The following is a 22,030-nucleotide window of genomic DNA, read 5'->3' as shown; positions in this document are numbered from 1 at the left end:
TGTATATGATCTTCTTTGAAATTATGTACAGTGAAATATTTTTACAAATCACTGGCCGTATATATGCAGAATTATTCAAATCGATTCTACATCGTATGGCGTATGGATACACAGTCACTAGTGTATATTACGAATTCATCCTGCAAACCGAATGCCTTACCTCTTCATCTTGAATTCTCGTCAAATCTTCCACCTTGAAATCATGAATAGTTTATAACTATATAATATATAGTGGATAACAACGTCGGCAGATAACCAGACATACACGTTTTCCGCTGAAGATTGTAACATTGGTTGCCTACAATACTTTCGTCTGGAGAAAGAATTTATTGGTTGTTATTGAAATTTGTTTTCACATTTTCAATTCAAATACACAATCTGTGTAAATCCATATTGAGTGCGACAGTAAATTTGGAGTTTTTCTCTTCATCCCCCAATATTATCTTTTCTATTTAATTATACTTGGGTATATTAATAAAGTAACGAATTACCAATTTTCTCTTTTCATTTACAAATTTTACTGTTAAAACAAGGTTACACTTTGCATTACTTTGAATGTGATATCCAGATAAAAAATGGTTGATGTTGATTCAACACATTAATTTGTACAATTCGCATTCATAACTCTTCTCCAGAAGAGATCTTATAACTATAAAATTGAATCCAGAAATTTCTGGAAGATCGTGATTTCGAGAGGCCTCCAGCTCTAACGAAATAAACACCTACTTTCATAGAATTCTGCATTTTTCTTTGGGGTTCATGAAAGAACCTTCGGGACAACCGAAATCCTTCGCGAAGTATCTCGAATTTCTTGCACCGGCAGTGACCCTAAACGAAGGTATGGCATGTACATCTTCAGCGTTCAGATCTATGTTCTCATCGTCCAGCTTTCTGAAACACAGGAAGGTTCCAGTTTGTATCCAGAATATTTGTTTGGGTGTCAAAGGTATCCCTGGCAGTTTTTTCTCCTCTCCATATCTCTTCACCCACTCATTGTAAGCTTCATAAGCGACGTCTATTCCAACAATGTCTGCCAGGTTCTCTTCCAGGGTGAGAGTGCCATTCAACTGTGAAAACATTACAGAAATTTTCATCAATAACTACTTATTTCGTTTTAGAATTGATTTAAGGTCAGAAAGGGTTTAAATCACTGTTACACAGTTTAGAGGAATTAAGATTGAAGATGTGATCCTAAGGGTAAATACCTTATACGAGAAAGGAACCCTTTCGTATTCTTGTATGGCGCATTGTTTGGTTTTATTAAAAGCCTCAGCCGTCGCGTTAGTCCACCAGTCAACCTCTTCGTTGTTCTTCAAGATCACGTTGCGACCAAACTCTCCGAACCCATGCTGCAGTTCGTGACCAACCACCCTTCCGATAGATCCGTAATTCATGAAGGCTGGTAGTTTGTAGTTGAAGAAAATAGAGGTCAGAATAGGCGCTGGTATAACTGGAAAATACGAAGTTATCATTCGATGCATTGTTGATCGAGTAATAGAAGCAAGTGCTGATCAACCTACTCATGATGTTGAGGGGAGCTGCAAAGAAAGCGTTGACTCCATCCACTTCGTCGAAGAAAACTTCCCAATTGTCCTGCGTCTCCTCATATACCGTTTCCCAAAGGCGTTTATTCTCTCTGATCCTTTTTTCCCTGAAGATTTGGTAGGGAACATCAGAAGAAAATTCGAGCTGAAAAAGTATGTGCAAATTTTCTTAAATTTTCTCAGACATTCGATTAGTATCTCTTACCCCATCTACACCAAGGAGTTTATCGAACTTGTCCACATCGTACAGGATATCATCGGCTCCAATCACTTTTTCAATCAGTAAAGCCTTCTCAACGCCTCTCTTTTTGGTCTCTTCGTCCATCCAAGTAGACGCTTTGACGTGTTCGATAAAGATTTTTTTCATAATTTCTATCAGTTCCTCCAGTTGTTTCTTCACTTGAGGATTAGTTTTTCGCCTTATGTACAGTGTCTCTTTCAGATATAAGAAACTAGAATTGCACCCCCACTTTATTGCATTACAATGTAAAATACGTCAGTGTTTGTTCTCACCTTCTATCGGTCAAATCAAAACATTTCTTGAATCTTTCCTCTCTCATAAACTGCAAATGCTCAAAGGCGTCTCTCACCTTTCTGCTCATGAAATCGTAAGAGTTGTGAATTATGCTCCACACGTAATAATCGGCTATTTTCCTGAAAACGTCAATTTTCCACATTGTTCAGATATTCCGATAGATATTCTCACCGTGCAGATGTATCCCCCAATAACTTGTGTAGTTTCTCACAATACTTTCCGATAGATCCGAACACGACTTTCGTGTCATCCTTGAATTCCCTGACCCCACTGGAAAGACCATTCAGAAGTTTTAGCCAGGGTACTTGTGGACATTCACGATTTAAATCTCCGACCGTTAAGATGTCCGAATTATAATCGCCATCCTCCTTGAAATCCTCACCCAACTGTCCAAAAAATTTCATGAGCTAAATCGTAAACTCAACAGAAGGGACCAAAAGTGAACAGAAAGGAGGAGCTGCAAAACGTAAGCTAGAAGATTATTTTACCGTTTCTATAACCATAGGAAATGCTTGCCGCCTTATCGTTATCTTTCGAAACTCTATTGCTTCTCTGTTCACTTTCGGACCACACTATATAATGTACCTTCTTCACATTCTTCATGAATTCATATACTTCTGAAATATCCTCGCTGGTACCACCAGTGCCGTTGAAAGCTCTCATTAAACCTCCCATCAAGAAAGGATATTCGGTCAAGGAAACACGAGTAATGGCAGATTTGGTCACCTGCAAAAAATCACGATCGAGAAAGTCAAAAATTGTCTCAAGGCTCCACCAATTGAGGCAACTTGCAATAAAAAAAGCTCTTGAATAAGAACATCCAGTGAAAGAGGGAATATTTCAATAGTTTCTTTCCTGGAATTGACGTTTTTAGACAGGGAAAGGTAAACGATCAAAAGTCAGGTGGAAGAAAAACCAAAAGCTACGTAGAAATTTCGAAGGGGAAAAGTTATTTTTTATCCAAATCATCCAAAGATTGTGGTGCAGAGGTTTCCACCTTCAAGAAACTCACCGTGCAACCGAAAACATATGATAACTGAAAGATACAGGTGTTCCACAAGGTTCTATTTTGTTAACACATATTTTCTGTTACCTAATAGAATATGAATAACGTATCGGGGTATTGTTGAAGCTGCTTCCTCAAGTGAAGAGTTTGAGAAAATTCGAGGTACCCACTAAACTCACCCTAAGAATCGTAGTGTTATCAGAAACCACTGCAGGCTTGAACTCGAAGAAACCAATGATAGGAAGCCCTAATTTGACCGACTTTATGTGGAAGTCCACCCAGTCGAAAGAATCACCTTCCCAATCAGACCCATTCACCAATGGCCAACCACCTAACTGGTTTATTGCTTCCCAAAAATTGGCGTCTTTATCCGCGTCTATCCTTGTTTCGTTCATGCAAGCCTGGTAGAATTTCTTCATGGCAACGTTCGGCTTAGAATCCCTTTTCGAGATAGGATCGACGATGATGGCCTTCTTCTCGTTATCCACCTGATTCGTTATCTGAAGAATCGGTGTGGGGGCGGCGTTTTTGACTGCGTCTTTTATGTAATGACCGCAGACGTAGTGGTAGAAGTCGTCGCAGGGATCCTTCTTGAGGTCCACGAATTCGAGCAGTTCCGCGGCGGCCTTGACGCAGTTTTTGTCCGTGCATTCTTCTTCTGATGGAGAACCTGAAATTTATTCAAACTAAGAACCGACCTCAAAACGTATTCGAATGGCGAGATGAATTATTTATGTTAAGAACAGACTCTTTGGGTTGGTCTCTTACTTCCTTGTTCGTTTAGAATGGCGATATGTTTACAGTGGCGTAGCAATACAGTCTGGGACCCAGGAAAAATGTATCTTATAGGTCCAACTATCAAATGAAAAAACCCTTATGAGCTGGGTTTGTTGTGATTCATCTAAAAAATTTTATGGGTTCTTGCGAAAGGTTAGAATAGCTAACTAATATTCATCGAGGTATTCTAAATTTTGTTACAATTTTTAGGAAATGTTCTTACAAGCACTGTCAAATTTATCATCACTTATTCATTTGCACTTCAGCCAAATTTAAGAATAAACATATAAGTTTTCTTGAAAACGGTGGATGAAAGACATATTTAACCCTAGAGAAAAAAGTTTGGCATTGTCTACGATAAGTGAAAAAAAATAGAAGGATGTCATTTGAAATAATGAAGTTCTATCTACGAACTTATGAATTTATTATGGCAATTCCAATCGAATGACATCATCTGATGCTAAATTATTGCGTTTTTCTTAGGTATTTTGTTTGTTCCTCTATTATGGATAGGTTGGACGCTATGATTGCAGACCGCTGCAAGTAGCCATTTATCATTAAAATTGTTATACAGGGTGATTCAAGGGCGGATTTAGGGGGGGGGGCACGGGGGTACGTGCCCCCCCCAGACGGACGGATCTTTCTATACATACTTGAACTCTTAAAAATAAAAGTGAAGTTCATTTCTCACAGTTACTGTTGATTTTTTTGCTCGTCTGCCCGTTGTGCCCCCCCCAGAAAAAAATCCTGGATCCGCCCTTGGGGTGATTCAAAACTCGAGGCGAGAGACATAGAGAGACTGATATTCTTGATTGCGCGTAAAAAAATTTTTGGCCGATGATACTTGTTTCCGAGTTTTTGCACAATAATGTTTCTGTATGCAATCAATTAAATTTCATAAATTACCACCGCATGTTGGATGAAATGTTGTCGCCTGGTTAAACCAAAATTTCAATGGTGGATGGATTGGTCGGCGTGGTCAGGTGCTATGGCCAGCGAGATCACCTGATTCGAATCCTTTGGATTATTTTGTATGGGGACATTTGAAACAACAAGTTTACGCAGTGGAAATTAATGATAAAGGACAATAATTAATGGAACGAATTATTAATGCAGTCGAATCCACTCAGAATAGGCAAAACATGCAATTGCCCTTATTCTGCGTTGCCAAGCATGTATCGATGCTAATGAAGGCATTTTTGAACATTTTGTTTGATTTTTTCTGTATTTTTATCAGCTATTAAAGTTTAAAATTGATGACATGCAGAAATTCTGAACACTCATATCTCGGAAACAAGACAATATCCAAAAATTTTATTTTACTTTTTTATCACGAACAGCACCCCTGAGTTCTGAACCACCCTGTATATATTCGTTACCATAGCATCTACGAAAAACATTTCTCATAAAAATATTGATAGCCACTTCCAATTTAGCCGAAAAATGCGATTTGGATGAAACTACTTTGAAAAGATTGCCCCCAATGGAAAATACCGGTGTGTTGAATTTCAGAACTCTATTTCTTCTAGAAGCCGAGAATTTCTTAATGAAGGAATTATCATGATAACGATAACCCTGTATACACCCGAAACTAGTAATCATTACTATTCGATTGATTGATTGATTGATTGATTGATTTTTCTACTTCGTTAGAAAACAATTGTTGAACAACAAATTTGTTGTTCATTCGAATATTTCTCTGAAAAACTCACAGTTTTTAGTGAAGTACAATATCAAAAAAACCAAGGCAATAACAGACACTACAGCAACAGCAGGGATCAAACACTTCTCCAATGTAGTCCTCTGCTTCTGTTTCTCCCCCTTAGCACGGCTGCAAACGATAAAAACAATGAAAAATTGAGATATGCCGAAAAACACGAAAGCATTACTTTCTGCTGGGCTCCAGCATCTTTTCAAACGACGTTCACGAAGTCTACTGAGCGCATATTTCGATCGGGAAAGAATCGAGGTTGTTTTTGAACTATACACTCTGTTACAGACGACTATTACGTAAGAACTGAAGGAAACAGTGGCAGCTCGTCGCATGCAATTTTTTCAAATTGGAAGAGAAATAAACTGCCAATTGAATTGCATCCTTTAGCCAATAATGTGCTCTACTGTTTGGTCGATAACGGAATGTAGATTATCGGTCATTAGATAAGTGGGTGAATTTTGCGAATGGTGATAGATTTCATCTGAGTAGATCGTTGGTGACAGAGCCGTCCTAAGCAAATGCGATGCCTGGAGCGAAACGTTTTTGCGAGGCCCTTTTTTGACAATGATTACTGGGGGGGTATGATATTTTATCAAGGGAAGTATTTACTGATTTAATATTGACCGATCTCTAGATAGAAAAGGAGCAGTAATCCATATTCAGGAATGACCCCAATGAAATTATAAAAAACGCACATATACATAGGTAGGTGAATACCATATACATATCTGCTGACATTCACGAAGAAATTTAAGTCTTTGACCAGGTTTGTTGCTAAAAACCATCGCTCATCATAACTGTGAAATTTGAATGTTTGCCCAACTGAAAATACCCTTGCTTACTTGCATTGATATCAATTTTCCCAAATCGTATCACCAAGAATAACACCTCGTGGCTAAGGTCAGATGTTCGATCCAACATTTCTGAGAAATACTTATCTGTTTCTATGTCCACAACATACTTGGACTTCACCTTTTCAGACAGCAGCGTTATTAATTCGTATTGATTCAAAATTTTGAGCTATTTTCTTCATCTTCATTCGCCTATGTAAATAATATAAAATAATACCAAATTTTTCCTATTTACAAATTTTACTGTTGAAACAAGGTTACAGTTTGAAATGCATCAGGTGTCGATTCCCAATAAAAGGAATATTCCATTCAATACTGTATTATTATTTGTACAATTTCGCTCTCCTTCAGCAGAGATCAACAATAAAATTGATTCGATATACTTCTTGCTTCAACTAGAAGACGATGATTTCATAGAATTCTGCATTTTTCCTTAGGGTTCATGAAAGATCCTACGGGACAATCGAAATCTTTCGCGAAGTATCTAGAATTCCTTGCACCTGCAGTAACCCTGAACGAGGGTATGGGATGGTCATCTGGCAGGTTCAAATCTATGCTGTCATCGTCCAGTTTTCTGAAACACAGTGAGGTGCCAGTTTGTATCCAGAATATTTGTTTGGGTGTCAAAGGTATCCCTGGCAGTTTTTTCTCTTCTCCGTATTTCTTCACCCACTCATTATAAGCTTCATAAGCGACGTCTATTCCAACAATGTCTGCCAAGTTCTCTTCCAGGGTAAGAGTGCCATTTAACTGTGAAAACATTACAGAAAATTTCATCAATAACTACTTATTTCGTTTTAGAATTGATTTAAGATCAGAAAGGGTTTAAATAAATTAAGATTGGAGATGGTTATACTCAGGGATCTAGATCTAGAAACGCATAATCAGCCTAATCACCTTATACGTGAAAGGAATCCTTTCATACTCTTCTATGACGCATTGTTTGGTTTCATTAAAAGCCTCAGCCGTCGCGTTGGACCACCAGTCTATCTGATGGTCGTCCTCCAAGATTACCCTACGACCATCTTCTCCAAAGCCATGTTGCATCTCATGAGCTACCACCCTGCCAATAGATCCGTAATTCATGAAGGCTGGTAGTTTGTAGTTGAAGTAAATGGAAGTTAAAATAGGCGCTGGTATAACTGAAAAATAAAAACAACTCATAATTTGTTGAAATGTTGATCAAGGATCATAAGCACCCATGGTGTTTCGTGAAGGTGAAAAGAAAGCGTTGACACCATCCATCAGGTTGAAGAAAACTTTCCATTCGTCTTGTGTCTCTTCGTACACGGTTTCCCAAACGTGTTTATTCTCTCTGATCCTCTTTTCCCTGTAGACTTGGTAAGGAACATCTGAAGAAAATTCGAGCTGAAAAAGTACGTGCAAATTTTGGTATATTTTCTCACAGATTAGAATGATGGGGCTCTTACCTCATTTACACCAAGAATTTTATCGAACTTGTCGACGTCGTACAGGATATCATCGGCTCCAATAACTTTTTTAAGCAGTAACGTTTTCTTAATACCCAGCTTTTTAGTGTCTTCGTCCATCCAAGTACACGTTTTGATGTGTTCGATAAAAATGGTTTTCATAATTTCCACCAGTTCATCCAGTTGTTGCCTCACCTGAGGATTCGTCTTCCGCCTTATGTATATTGTCTCTTTCAGATATAAGAAACTGAAAATGGAGCTCGATATCATCGCAATTTGACGTAGACCAAAGTCTCACCTTTCATCGGTCAAATCGAAACATTTTTTGTATCTTTCCTCGCTCTCGTCTTCCAGATTTTCGTAGGCTTCTCGCACCTTTTTGCTCATGAAATGATGAGAATTGTGGATTATAGTCCACACGTAATAATTAGCTATTATCCTGAAAACATTAATTTTTCATGTAGGTACCTTCAGGTATCGCGATAAATATTCTCACCGTGTAGATGTATCCCTCAGTAACTTCTGTAGTTTCTCGCAATAGTTTCCTATAGATCCAAACACGATCTCGGTGTCATTCTGGAATTCTCTGACTCCGTCGGACAGGCCATTCAGGAGTTTTATCCAAGGTACGTGTTGACATTCCCGATATAAATCTTCAACCGTTGAGATGTCCGCCTCATCATCGTCGTCCTCCTTGAAATCGTCTGCCAACTGTCGAAAGGTATCAAATAAGCCTAATTGTTAACTAGAAGAATACAGAGACGAAGCTGCAAAACGTGAGCTAGAGTATTATTTTACCATTTCATTGAAATACAATTCGAATGTGAACTTCAAAAAAAAAATCTTTCTCTCTTCTGTAAGCTTTATACCCACGCTTATGTACCTTCTTCACGTTCTTCCAAAATTCGTATGCTTCAGATATATCTTCGTGGGAACCACCAGTAGCGTTGAATGCCTTCATGATATCTCCGAGTAAAGAACGATATTCGTATCTGCTCAAAGAAACACGAGCAATGGCAGATTTGGTAATCTGCAAAAAGTCATAAACAAGACAGAACGTTTTGGCACTAAAAGAAAATAAAACAGTATACTTCAGAAATTTGAGTGATATTAAAATAAGAAGACTGCACTATTTATTTCAAAGATATCAATAATTTTCAGAATAAATGTTTTTTAAGGTAGATTTAGGTGGCTTCATACTCTTTGAAATAATTCTGACTGCAGAATAAGGGGGTACCGCAAGGTTCCATTTGGATATCCCTTCTTTTCCGTCTGTACCATAAGGATAGCTTACTTAGGGATTGTGGGTCACTACCCAAAGAAAATATACACCTTAGAACGTACCCTTAAAATGGTAGTGTTTTCAGAAACAGTGGCAGGCTTGAAGTCGAAGAAACCAATGACAGGAACCCCCAATTTGACAGACTTGATGTGCCAGTCCACCCAGTCGAAAGAAGAACCTTCCCAATCAGACCCATTCACCAAAGGCCAACCACCCAACTCGTTTATGGCTTCCCAAAAATTGGCGTCTTTATCCGCGTCTATCCTTGTTTCGTTCATGCAGGCCTGGTAGAATTTCTTCATGGCAACGTTCGACTTAGAATCCTTCTTCAAGATAGGATCGACGATGATTGCCTTCTTCTCGTTTTCCACCTGTTTCGATATCTGAAGAATCGGTGTTGGGGCGTCGTTTTTGACCGCTTCTTTTATGTAATGACCGCAGACGTAGTGGTAGAAGTCGTTGCAGGGGTCCTTCTTGAGATCGACGAATTCTAGCAGTTCCGCGGCGGCCTTGACGCAGTTTTTGTCCGTGCATTCTTCTTCTGATGAACCTGAGATAGATTTAGCAGTCAGCTATTTGCATGGCGAAATTATTCATTTATGGCTGAGAATTTATTTGGTTCTATAGCCTTGGACTTCCTTATTTGTTCAAAATAGGATGATTATGTAGTTTCAATCAAGGTAATATGATTGTTTATAGGGAGAAAAGTCACAAATCTATTATGCTGATTTACGTCGTAGTTCTTTCATACTGCAACTCATTTTCCTGAACGAGATTTTATTTTGAACCTCCCATCGAACGCCAAGAAAAATAAAGAAATCTTCTCAGTTCGATTATCGGATATTTATAAGAAAATAGTTTCGACTAGTGGAAGATTTGAGGTTCGTATTGAGTTTGATTCAGGTTTTTAATAACGATTCTGGAACACCAGACGTTATACGTCAACTTCTTATCTGGCATCAGAGGAAATCGACAACATAAGAAATTCATTGATAAACTTTCTGGTTATTTCACACAATATTGGAGAAAATCGATTAACGTTAGAAAAATTAATATACTCATTTAGTAGGAAGTAGAATAAAACGTTCATTTTCTCACAATCCTGTCCATTAATTCTTTAACCTTCCCATTTTCAGAGTAATTATTTCAGCGCTCATCGTAATTTATTTCAAACATTAATGATAGTTCACTAGATCATTTCGATGGCATTGAAATTCTGTAGTGTTTCGCAGTGAAAATAGTTCGACACTGTATTTAATTGGCCAATTAATCAAGTCGATGTCCACCATTTCATTATTGTATTATATTTTTAGAACCTACCTCACTCCATTCAAAGTAGAATCCTAATTAGAACGATATCATTATAAGTCTGCAATAAATGGTCTGTACGTGTTTCGAACATTTATTGACAAAAACGCCACAATGTGAACGTCCTTAATAGTTATCGAAAAGAACTGGCGTCTAATATTTCTATTATTCGTTCCTTTTAAAAAACAGAAGAGGCGTCATTCTTTATGACAAATTAGTTTCAATAGTCAACTTGACCTTCATGAACAATGTTATTTGACCTTTGTTAGAGCGGGAATTAATATATCGAATGCGCATCTGAAAACTTTAGTTCCTAACTTCTGGACCACTTCAACTACTGGGACTGTTGAGGGTCAACAGTTCACTTCACCCGATTCAAGGAATATGAAAAAGCTTTTAGTACGGTGAACCGAATTTGCATTGCACCTTTTTCGAACAGACTTCTGCTCAGACGATATTTGGAGCAAGGTTGAAAGAGACAACGAGATATACTGTCATTCAGTGTTTGCAAAGTGTTGCAAAGTTTGAATTCTGTTGAGTAAAATCTTGGAATAGAGATCAATAACCCTTAGTTAATGAAGTAATTTAAGATATTATGAACATTAGAGAGATTAGAGGGATATTTTGTCTAAAACCAATGCGATGAAAAGTGTTGATAGTTCATAAGTATATTCCGTTATTTGGTTTTGTTTGCACCTCTTGAATTCGAAGTTCAATAGAGATTTTATAGTGAATATAAGTAGGTACTGTATGTGATTATTTCAACCCCCCAGTAAACTGGATTTTACCGGATACCTGTCAGATGAAGTAATTGATGATCATATAAAAAGTCTGAGAATTTTGTTCAAATAAAGATTGTATTGATTTCGATGGAGTGAAAAATTCGCTGTTGATATGACTACATGAATTGAAAGCTTGAAAATGATTGATGAAAAACAAGATGAATCTGTATTATTTAAACCATAGAAAGACAAGAGATTAATGAATGAAATTTTCGATAAATAAAAACTCGAATGCTGCATGTGGACTACTGAGATTATTTAGTTCATAAACTCACATTTCTTGGTGACGAAGAGTATCAAAAACACTACAGCAACAACGGACACTAAGGTAACAGCAGAGATCAAACCCTTCTCCAATCCAGTGTTACGCCTCTGTTTTTCGTCATTCGCGCGACTACAAATGAGGGAAAAAATTAAAAATTAGGATGAGATATGTTTGTCATTTCTGAAATTTTGAAGAACTTGAAAACATTACTTTTTGCTGGGCTCTAGCATCTTGACAAACAGAGTTGATGAGGTCTACTGATAGCGGTTTTTGCCCTACGGGTTGCGGTTATAAATGCCAATTATATTAGGACGGAAGTATACAGTGGCAGAGGTCCTGGAATACATGTTGTAAGAAAATTGGAACAAGAATTAATAACAACTTCATTCGAAAAAAATTTTTTTTATGAATTCAATAAACATCATTTTTTAGTTTATTAATGATCCTTCAATTCAGGTCAACAATCGTAACAACATAGCTCCCCCTCAAGAACCGCCACTGTTAGAATCACTGACGATGAAAAAGGCCTTCGTGAGATGTATCATTTTCCCCCATATGACAACAAACTACGTCTCCCATTATTTTTGTTCCACAACGGTGACATTTTTCATGCCTTGTATTTCATTAATTGCGGCATTGAAATGTGTGGGAATCGAGCTGTGAAACACAATATGTAGGGCATGCTAAAAAGGCTGTTTAAAATTCGAAATTAATTCAGTTGATATGATATGTAGTTGATGATTACTGATACGTTTCGGTGTTCCTGTTTATTGTCACATTTCCTTCTGTATTCGTGCGAATCGTGAAATTCCTTCAAAGGAGGGAATTGCGTTTTCGATGATTCAATAGATATTGTTTTCGAATAAAACCTGCAACCTTGACCGTGCATACAACTCTTCGATTTCGATGCCTTTATCGAATTATACTTTGGGAAATAATCTATGTTTTCTCAAGCGTCAAATTATGATGGAATTCTCAAGAAAATCTAGAATGAGAATAGAAAAGGAATCCTTGAGTTAGTTGCTGCCTCGTCCATACAAAAATTCAGACTGGATTGAGCTATTTTCCTGTTTATTCGAGCTCTGCATAATGTATATATTGATGTTATTTGAATTGATAATCCTAGTGAATCACCACTTTGTCTTCTATTTTTATCTTTTCACAACGACCTATTAATATACATAACTCGGTATATGATTGATCTTATATGTTCATTGCTGATACATATTTATGATTGATTTTCAAGTGCAGTGATGAACTGAGTCAAGAAACGATCAACTATATGATGATTTCACACTTTTAGTTCATTCCTCATCGTTGACTCCTTGGAACTATCGTTTTTATAATACGAATTATTAGGTTTTAGTTCCCTGCAAATTTGTACACAAAAATTTCAATCATCTATCAACTTCCTACTGCTTTCAGTTAGACCAGAAATCAATCTCCATTTCGTTGCATCAAATGAAGCACCAATCGAATGACCCGATCATTGGATTTTATTTATACAGTGTAATCTTTGACTCGTACGAATATTTTAACAGTAGATTCTTGAGGTCAAAAAAAAACACTTTTTTATATACCATTTTTTCCAATTCGGCCTTGATAAAAAGATATAGCCATTTCAAGTTTTCATAATTAGCTGTGCCGCCTCTGGAAAAACAAAATTGCTTTCAGAATAACTCGCTGAATATGTGACACTACACATCTGTGGATCTTTAGAACAGAATTGTATTCAGCCACGGTAGCTAATTTTTCAAATATCACAGATGCTGTTTAATTTTCGAACATCAAATTTCTCGAAAACGGCGCATTATACGAGGAAATATGAGGAATACTTTTATTTTGCAGAACGTTCAAATATTCATTAGATAGCGCCCAACTCAGTTTCAAGAGTTGATTTCTCTGAATTTTTGGAATTTTTATGGTACGTAATGGTTAATCTGGAAAACGTGGGTGATACCTTTGTGTTCAAAAAAGATTCATCCAATAAATGAAAAACTATATTCCGAAATTCATTTTATTCGATAAAACCGTTTGAACTACAAATTACATTTTTTTATGGTTTTTTCGACTGTTCAGAAAAAATGGTTAAGGAAAAAATTTTTTCTGTTGACCTCAAGAATCTACTGTTAAAATGTTTGTACGAGTCAAAGACTTACCCTAAAAGGTTTGTGAAGAGTTACCCTGTATATGTTTTACCCTCCACAAGAAGCATTTCCTTTGAATGAGACTTGAATCTGACATCAAGAAATTTCGAAACAATACATATTTTTCATTGTTTGCTCAAATATTATTGAAATTCTGTGTTCCATTCCCAAAACCTTAAAAGTCAATTCAATCTGCATAATGAGAACTATTTCGTCACCCATTGCAATGTTCAATAATTCATGAAGACCCTGTATAATTCTTATATGTCACAGAAGCAAAAATGACTCTGCAATTGATTGGAAGGGTCCAATAAAATTTGCTGCATTATCAAAATAAAACAATTTATTAAATCACAACATTTGACAACAATAATAAATAATTATATTCATTTCAAACTTTACGCTATGAAATTGTTTTTTCAAGCAGTAATCTCATTGTTGATCGAACCGGGCAAGATTCGTGAAAAATACTGTTGAAAATAGGTTTTCACATTAAATCAATTATGGCAATTTGGAAAAATTTAATCATGGACAATGAACCAATCAGAGAATCTGGCATTTGTCTTTTGGGTTCATGAAAGTGCCCAAGGGACAGTTGAAGGCTTCCGCAAAGTGAACGGAATGTCTGGCAGGACCCTGGACTCGAAAAGCCGGAATTCCATGCTCGTCTTCTTCCTCAAAGTCTACGTCGTTGTCGTCGAGTTTCCTGAAGCAGAAATTGGTCGCCGTCTGAACCCAGTAGATCTGTTCTGGTGTCAAGGGTACTCCTGCCAATTTTCTCTCTACGCCATGTTTCTTGACCCACATTTTGTAAGCCTCGTAACCAATGTCGGCGCCTACGAAGTCAGCTATGTTCTCTTCCAGCGTCAGAGTCCCGTTCAGCTTTGAAAAGAAAAAAAAAATTAGTTAATTTGGCCTTGTGACCTTTGCTCAATACTACCATCAACTAACAGACCAGATTTGATCCCCTGAACTCACCCTGTACTTGAATGGTATGCTCTCGTATTCGTCTATGATGCACTGTATCTTCTTGTCGTAATTTTCTTTGGTGGCGTTCGTCCACCAGTCCACAGGTTCGCCATCAACGAGGTATTCACGGGAAGATTCGGTGAAACCGTGCATTATTTCGTGACCAACTGTACTGCCCATAGCCCCGTAGTTCATAGAAGCTGGGAACTTCCAGTTGTAGAAGATGGATGTCAGGATGGGTGCAGGAATCACTGAAATTTCGAAAGATGTTCAATAATTATCAGTTTCTAATCATCTGATGGAGAAACATAACTGCAAACTGAAAGATCTGTCTCTGTCAGTTTTTCTAGTGCACTAGGTGTAGTATCGAATGAAAGAGGATTATGAGTATTTATTTGCTGATAATCCAGAATGCCATATTGGCATTTCACACTTCAAATGGTGCAGAAGAAGCTAAGAATTACGTTTCAACAGAGAATATCTACCTTCACAGTTACATAACCTACTTAACTATCTGAAAATTTGAAAATAACGCTAAAACTTCACAAGAAATCAGGTAACACTCCAAATAACTCCAGTAGTCTCCAAACTGAAATTTCAGGTGAGAGAGCTGGATTTTTTCAAGGAGTTCATGTGCAGTTTCAAATCAAAGTCAGAAATAGATTCAACTCACCCATAACATTAGCAGATAAGAGGAAGAATGCGTTTACTTCTACGGCATTCTCAAAGAATGTTGGCCAATCATCATCGTCTTCATCATCGAGCTTATCGAAGAAGCTGTGATCCTCTTTGACTAGTTTCTCTTGGTACATTTTGAAAAGATTGTCGGATGTGAAGTTGAACTGAAATTGTAAAGTAGTTTGGTCTAAGAACTTGACCTCTAAGCTAAAGTAGATTTTCTTTTCTATTATCGAAAATTCCAATTTGTCCTAGTGAAACAAAAATGATCGAATCTCAGTCACTAGCAACGTTTTTGGAGTGAACTCTAAGTCGCAAGAGACTCATCATGAAAATACGATTACCTCATCCAAACCCAAAATTTTGTCAAACTTCTTAACGTCATACAGGTCGTCATCGGCTCCCACCAGATTTTCTATGCTTTCGGCCTTCTTCAGAGCCATAGCCTTTGACTTCTCATCCATCCAATCGCATTTTTTCAGACGAGCGACGAAAAGTTTCTTTATTATTTCGATCATTTCGAAAAGATCCCTCTTCACCTTCGGAAATGTTTTCCTCCTTATGTAAACCGTTTCTTTGACGTATTCGAACCTGAGAACGAGAAATGTAAGAACTGTTGCCGTTTTGCGTTGTTTTTCCTTACCTTTCATCGATCGATTTGTAGCAAGTTTTGAACCTGTCATCGTCATCATCATCGATGTCTTCGTACACTCCTCTGATGTCTCTACTCATGTATTTATGGGCATTGTGAATTATGCTCCATATGTAGTAATTCGCAATCACCCTAAAATAGTGAATAATTTAACAGTCTTTTCCTTAGTGAGCTCGGAAAAATAGCAATTGAACAACGTTATAACATCGCTAGTTAACTTTTTTATGAAGATTTGAGTGTGCTTCGTTGGAATCAAGTTATAATAAGTGTTGCTATGAACAAACTTGCCAAACTAGATTAATTATTAGTGAAAATCAAGGCCATAAATGCACAAAGTCGAATCAATAGATGAGATTCCCGACAAAAATCGAGAATGAGATGCAAGGGAAGATGAAAAATCATGAATTGGTGTCGTCAGAAGAAAGTAAATAGCTTCTTGATTCTATTTTGCCACAGCAAGAGATTGGACCAGAATAATCCTCCATAACTCCATATTAATATAAGTCTCAATTAAAAAATATTGAAGTTTTACTATGAACGCATATTCAAACTTATTTGGGTATAATTACTCTGGTTTTGTGTCCTTCAGCAAAGTATCCAATTTCGTGCAGTATTTCAGCATATGCTCCTCTCGAAAATGAACCTTGGAAGAGTTGTCGAACTGTGAAGAATTTCCCGAAATTCCATTCAGGATATCTAGCCAAGGCACGTTGGGACATATGTCTGTTAAATTGGCTATAGTGGAAGGTTCCTCCGCATTTTCTTTTTCATCCGCGTCATCATCGTCATTGTCGTCATTATCATCAGCATCATCATCATCTTCGTCGTCATCATCTTCAAACATAGAATCTAGTTCCTGTCAAATGAATTAAATTAGAAAAGAATCATTGTGAGAGAGTGAAAACTGTCTATATAGGAGAGAGTGTCATTGTCGAAGATTGTGGTGAAATATGAGGATTTTCTAAGAGGAAATGTTTCGAGAGAGGATGAGGAAAAAGTTCTATTTAGGAAACCTAGAAAAGATTGATTTGCAGACTCACATATCTATGTCTGTATAGTGCGTTGATCAAGTGGTGAACATCTTGGTAATCCTTGGTTTTTGGAGGGGCATCGAATGCTTCAGATATTCCTTTCATGAGCCTCTTGAAACTTGTTGTGGTGTAATAATGTTCTGAATCCAAAAATGGTCCTCTAACCTTGATAATTTTCGAAACTTATTGATTTTGTCTCGGAGAAAATAGTTTTTTCTTACCCTCAGAACACCCGGACTAGCTTTATCAAAATGGAAGAACCCGATCACGGGAAGACCCAACTGTTTCGCTTTTATGTACCAATCGGCCCAGTTGAAATCTTTGCCATCCCAGTCGGTACCGTTGATCAAGGGCCATCCACCTAGCTCGTCGATGGCGTCCATGAAGGTGTCATCACCATCCTCCTCTATCTTGGTGGTGTTCATGCACTCGTGGTAGAACTTCTTCATCAGAACGTGGGCGTTGGAATCTCTGTCTCCTATGGGATCGACGACCAGTCCTTTCATCTCATTCTCGAAGAGGGTTCTCGTGGAAGTCCATGGAGAGGGGGTGTCTTTTTTCACGGCGTTTTTGAAGAACGATCCGCACGAGAATTTGTAGAAGTTGTGACATGGGTCAGCCTTGAGGTCCACGAATTCTAATAGCTCCGCTGCTGCCTTCACGCAGCTCTTGGTGTTGCATTCTTCTTCGGCGACCTCACCTATCGAAGAATTATTTATTTTTTACTTGAGCTATAGCTATAGCTATAGCAGAAATTGAACAAGAGCTATGTTCAATGCTTTAATAACACTACAAACTATTTTCATATAGATCGAAAAATGGAAAAACCTGTCACAAGTTCTACATCGAACACTACCTGAGATGGAATTGAAAAATCGAGTATCATTCGACTGTAACCCCCTCTTTCTCTTGTGTCTGATAACCCAGACTGAAGGGCTGAAAATTGTGAAATAAATCATAAAAAAATTTTTTTTACGGGAAACGATACCCGTCCTGGTCATAATTTTTCATATAACCCGCAATATACAGGGTGAGTCTTCGACTCGTACACATATTTTAACAGTAGATTCTTGAGGTCAAAAGAAATATTTTTCCCATACCATTTCGTCCGATTTGGCCCTTATAAAATAATATAGCCATTTTAAAGTTTCACAATGAGATGTGTCACCCCTGGAAAAACAAAATTACCTTCAGAATAACCAACTAATGGTTGTATTCTGCTTTCCATCTGTAAATTACAAATCTGTAACGTGCGATCTATCTGTCAGTGTCCGATTGACAGATTCCTAAATGATGCAATTCTGGAAATGTTCCTGTAACTATCTTCTTTACAGTGTACTTTCGAACTACTTATCGTAATTAGTTTCGAATTCCTGTAAGCTACAGATCACTAAAAACGTCCAGAATTGCAGTTTTCCTGTAAGCTTATGAAAAGTTACAGATTGGCTTACAGATGAAAGCAGAATACCACCATAAATCTACACTACACATCTCTGTGTATATTTTAAACAGAGCTGACTTCAGCCAAATTCCAATTTCAAATGGTAAAAGAAAGTGTTTCTTTCGATCTCAAGAATATACTGTTGAAATGGTTCTACGAGTCAAAGACTCACCCTGTATTGGAGATTAGAAGTTCGAAAACAAACTTGAGTGTAAAATTTACAGCGTTTTTCTAAGCGTCGTCATTGATGTCGCTGCCAAAACAGAATCGACGTTAATTCATTGTGACATCCACACAATTCCAAACCACATAATCTAGCCTACAACTTCCTCTTTTTAAAATCGTAAATTACTAATAACATATTGCACCGAATAAAAATTAAAACTTAGGACGTCAAGGAATACCCAAGTTTTCTTTTTTTTTTCAATACAATAAATATCTGAGAAATTGTTGGGTTTCAGCGTCCATTTTCACATCACCTTGATATCCAATTGTAAAATAGAAACTGCATGCAACATAATAGGGTAGAAGTATGTGGAATATGAATTTCGCATGGCATAAATTGATGTTAATAAATTTGAATAATGTGGATCAATTATGAGATAAAAACGGGAAACAGTTCATCATCGAGATGGAGAAATGGAAAATGTTATACTTTTGCAAACTTTTGTTCTACCGAAAGAAGAATTAAGTATATTTTGGTCTTTCCAAAAATGCATTTTTATTTGGTTTTTTGAGGATGTCTCTGAGACAGCATAACTTCTATCAATGATACTTAAAAAATCTTTTTTTTTTATTTGTCCAACTGTGGTTAAGTGGTAAATTAAAAATTATATACATTTTTATCAACAAATTTCTACTGAACCAATTGTTGAAATGGATAAAAAATTAAAATAGGTTCTTCATCATCAATCAACATTTACTCGTTATATGAGAATTTTAATCATCGCATCTTATCTATAATGTGCATTAATTTCGAATGAACGTTATGGAATTACGTTTCAAGAGATAAAGTAGTAGGGTCAGAAATAAGTGGACAACATTCAGCTGTCGATGTTAATTGAGTTTGACCTGATATTTTCCTCGATCATAATCTGGAAAAGCATCTAACCTTGAGTTTTCTGAAAATTCGAAAAGCTACAAATTCACTGAAGATTGAATGATTTCTTCGCCGAAATCTGCAATAACGATCGATTCTCATGGATGTTCAGTTTTTAGTGGAATCCAACGAAAAAATATTCAAATATTCGATCTTATATAGAATGACTAGAATGCATGCAACGCAAAAAGTTTCAGCACAAAATTCAACTTACAGGACTTCTGTAAAGCGAATATCAAGAAAAGTATAAGGGCTATAGCGGCGAGCACTGAGGCACCAATTATCAATTTCTTCTCCAACCCTGTCCTCCTACTCCAACATCGTCCCTCTTCACTGAAACCAAATAAAGTTGAAATACCTGAAGAAACGCGATTTGAAATTTCATTACTTTGCCTTAGGCATGATGCCAACGCGACTTCACTTGGCAGAATGTGACGGAGCTACTCTAAAACATTTCGATTTGCCGATTTGCCAACGCTCCATCCCATGGAACAAAATAATATTAGTTGGTATTTATTTTTACTTGGATCACCTGCCTGCGAAGAACTGACCAAGCGTGGAGCCTCTGAGATCTTGGAGTTATCAGAGATCCAAGGTCGATTGGTTGGTTGAATTCGATACTTTTTCATTTCATTAATTGTTTAGGGTCATCATTTAATTAGATATCGATAGAAGTTTGGTAAATTGCTTGAGGTTATCTGATTCCGCAATTTAAAAAAAAAAAATTATTGATTAAATAATGAGATCATTTGGTTCATTTGTAACAGCCTCATTTGTTTGTAGATTAAAGTTCATCATGTTAATCCAATTCGAAATATTTTGCCAACTTTTTTCTCTACAAGCAGTTGATTCTACTTAATTATTATCAAGGTTCTTCATGTGGGGCTTTTTCGAAATCAGTTGAACCGTAATTTGGCTCCTTCTGTTGATAATTTTCTCCTTAGTAGAATTCAACATTGTGCATTTCAATATCAAAAATATAGCAAAACCATCAAGATTATGAATCAAATCTTAGGTCATGCCTCGAATTAAAATTGTTCAATCAATCAAAATTCTCGTATATGAAAGATATCCAGTAACTTATGAACATTTAGCCGGATTCGTAAATCAGTTCGAAATCTGGAAGCCTTCCAAGAATTGAGAGTTATCTTTCGATAGCATAATAAGCCTCGATTTCCCTGAGTACCTTCGACAAAAAATTTCGAAATTATCCAACATCTGATCATTGTCAAAATCGTGAATTTCGGAACAAGAGTCGGGTGGATCGATTACAAAATTCTATCCAGAAATACGGAACGCAAAATACGTTTCGTTTTGGTTGGGCTGATGCCAGTTATTCCTAATTTTATCAACAATCCAGAGAGAGGTCCAGGAATACTTGCCTATACAATTTATCTTTTCATAAATGTTTACTCACGTCAATCAACCATCGTATTTATGAATCGTTTTGATTGTTTTCTCCAATAATTTTCCAATGGCACTTAATTCTTCAATAGATATGTCGACGAACCAGAAGTAGACATGCCCAAACATAAAAAAAAAATTTCTACACTCAAATCTCCAATCTCCCAAAATGTTGATTGGTCAACTAAAATATACCAATTTTTTCAGGACGGTATGTCGTAACTACCCCTGGTCTGACAACGGAATGTCAACACATGACGCTGGGCAGTTGGGAGGCCCTATAGCTTCCCCAGCTCTCTCATCGCCTGGAGCTGGAAGCAAACATTCAACGATGGATCCTTCGGACAGGTTCTTAGGCAAAGGATCTCCATTCTCCCCACCTACTGGAGATCCCCAGAGGCATTCTCAGAGCGATGATGACTCCGGCTGTGCTCTGGAAGAATATACTTGGGTACCACCAGGACTCAGACCGGACCAGGTTAGTATATCTAGCAATCCTGCTTCAAAACTTGGAAAATTCTATTCCTCACGAACTATTAGACTAAGAAGAAATTTTTATACTTTTCTAGGTTCACTTGTACTTCAGCGCTCTTCCTGAAGACAAAGTACCATACGTGAACTCAGTAGGAGAGAGATACAGAGTACGGCAACTCCTTCAACAGCTTCCGCCGCATGATAACGAAGTACGATATTGCCATGCCCTGAGTGACGAGGAGAGAAAAGAGCTGAGGTTGTTTTCTGCTCAAAGAAAGAGGGAAGCCCTTGGAAGGGGTTCTGTGAGGCAACCCCCAACATCGATGCAATGTGATGGGGTGAGTTGAACATTGAATTTCACCACTCACTCAGCATTCTCAATGTAAAGATGGAGTCTTAATTAAATATTTATTTTTCACAGTGCGATGAGACCGTTTCTGCAGGAGATATATGCGTATTCGCTTCTAGAGCTGGACCAAACACCTGCTGGCATCCCGCCTGCTTCACTTGCTACGTTTGTAACGAACTCCTGGTGGATTTGATCTATTTCTACAAAGAGGGAAGGCTGTATTGTGGCCGACATCATGCTGAAACCATCAAGCCAAGATGTTCCGCTTGTGATGAGGTAAATAAAATTTACT

General features: G+C 37.2%; 4 protein-coding genes across 5 annotated transcripts in view; 1 reads left to right on the top strand and 3 right to left on the bottom strand.

Moving 5' to 3' along the window:
- Positions 1 to 22,030, top strand: part of LOC123307744 (protein espinas-like) — a 165,620-nt gene that overhangs the window by 141,704 nt on the left and 1,886 nt on the right. For both annotated transcript variants that reach the window (XM_044890167.1, XM_044890168.1), the window contains 3 exons: positions 21,123 to 21,393; positions 21,485 to 21,727; positions 21,811 to 22,014. In XM_044890167.1, the coding sequence (XP_044746102.1) occupies positions 21,123 to 21,393; positions 21,485 to 21,727; positions 21,811 to 22,014 (718 nt within the window). The remainder of the gene's footprint in view (positions 1 to 21,122; positions 21,394 to 21,484; positions 21,728 to 21,810; positions 22,015 to 22,030) is intronic.
- Positions 488 to 5,914, bottom strand: LOC123307749 (neprilysin-like). The gene is made up of 10 exons (XM_044890173.1): positions 5,752 to 5,914; positions 5,575 to 5,693; positions 3,265 to 3,755; positions 2,665 to 2,805; positions 2,251 to 2,465; positions 2,058 to 2,198; positions 1,750 to 1,996; positions 1,521 to 1,689; positions 1,206 to 1,450; positions 488 to 1,067 (listed from the first exon to the last, which is right to left on the bottom strand). Exons 1-10 carry the CDS (start codon positions 5,769 to 5,771, stop codon positions 729 to 731), a joined length of 2,127 nt encoding a protein of 708 aa, XP_044746108.1. The 5' UTR covers positions 5,772 to 5,914; the 3' UTR covers positions 488 to 728.
- LOC123307748 (membrane metallo-endopeptidase-like 1) lies at positions 6,649 to 11,848 on the bottom strand. The gene is made up of 10 exons (XM_044890172.1): positions 11,705 to 11,848; positions 11,505 to 11,623; positions 9,202 to 9,689; positions 8,741 to 8,887; positions 8,354 to 8,568; positions 8,156 to 8,296; positions 7,858 to 8,104; positions 7,627 to 7,795; positions 7,325 to 7,569; positions 6,649 to 7,177 (listed from the first exon to the last, which is right to left on the bottom strand). The coding sequence occupies exons 1-10, from the start codon at positions 11,722 to 11,724 to the stop codon at positions 6,839 to 6,841; spliced, it is 2,130 nt and encodes a 709-aa protein (XP_044746107.1). The 5' UTR covers positions 11,725 to 11,848; the 3' UTR covers positions 6,649 to 6,838.
- Positions 14,083 to 20,061, bottom strand: LOC123307745 (endothelin-converting enzyme homolog). The gene is made up of 10 exons (XM_044890169.1): positions 19,900 to 20,061; positions 19,726 to 19,844; positions 17,193 to 17,671; positions 16,981 to 17,136; positions 16,510 to 16,796; positions 15,932 to 16,072; positions 15,633 to 15,879; positions 15,284 to 15,452; positions 14,620 to 14,861; positions 14,083 to 14,523 (listed from the first exon to the last, which is right to left on the bottom strand). The coding sequence occupies exons 1-10, from the start codon at positions 19,911 to 19,913 to the stop codon at positions 14,185 to 14,187; spliced, it is 2,193 nt and encodes a 730-aa protein (XP_044746104.1). The 5' UTR covers positions 19,914 to 20,061; the 3' UTR covers positions 14,083 to 14,184.

The sequence above is a fragment of the Coccinella septempunctata genome, chromosome 2 (genome assembly GCF_907165205.1).
Source record: "Coccinella septempunctata chromosome 2, icCocSept1.1, whole genome shotgun sequence".
NCBI classification, from domain to species: domain Eukaryota; kingdom Metazoa; phylum Arthropoda; class Insecta; order Coleoptera; family Coccinellidae; genus Coccinella; species Coccinella septempunctata.
Note: the sequence above shows the minus strand (reverse complement) of the source record. Positions and strands in the feature narration are given on the sequence as shown.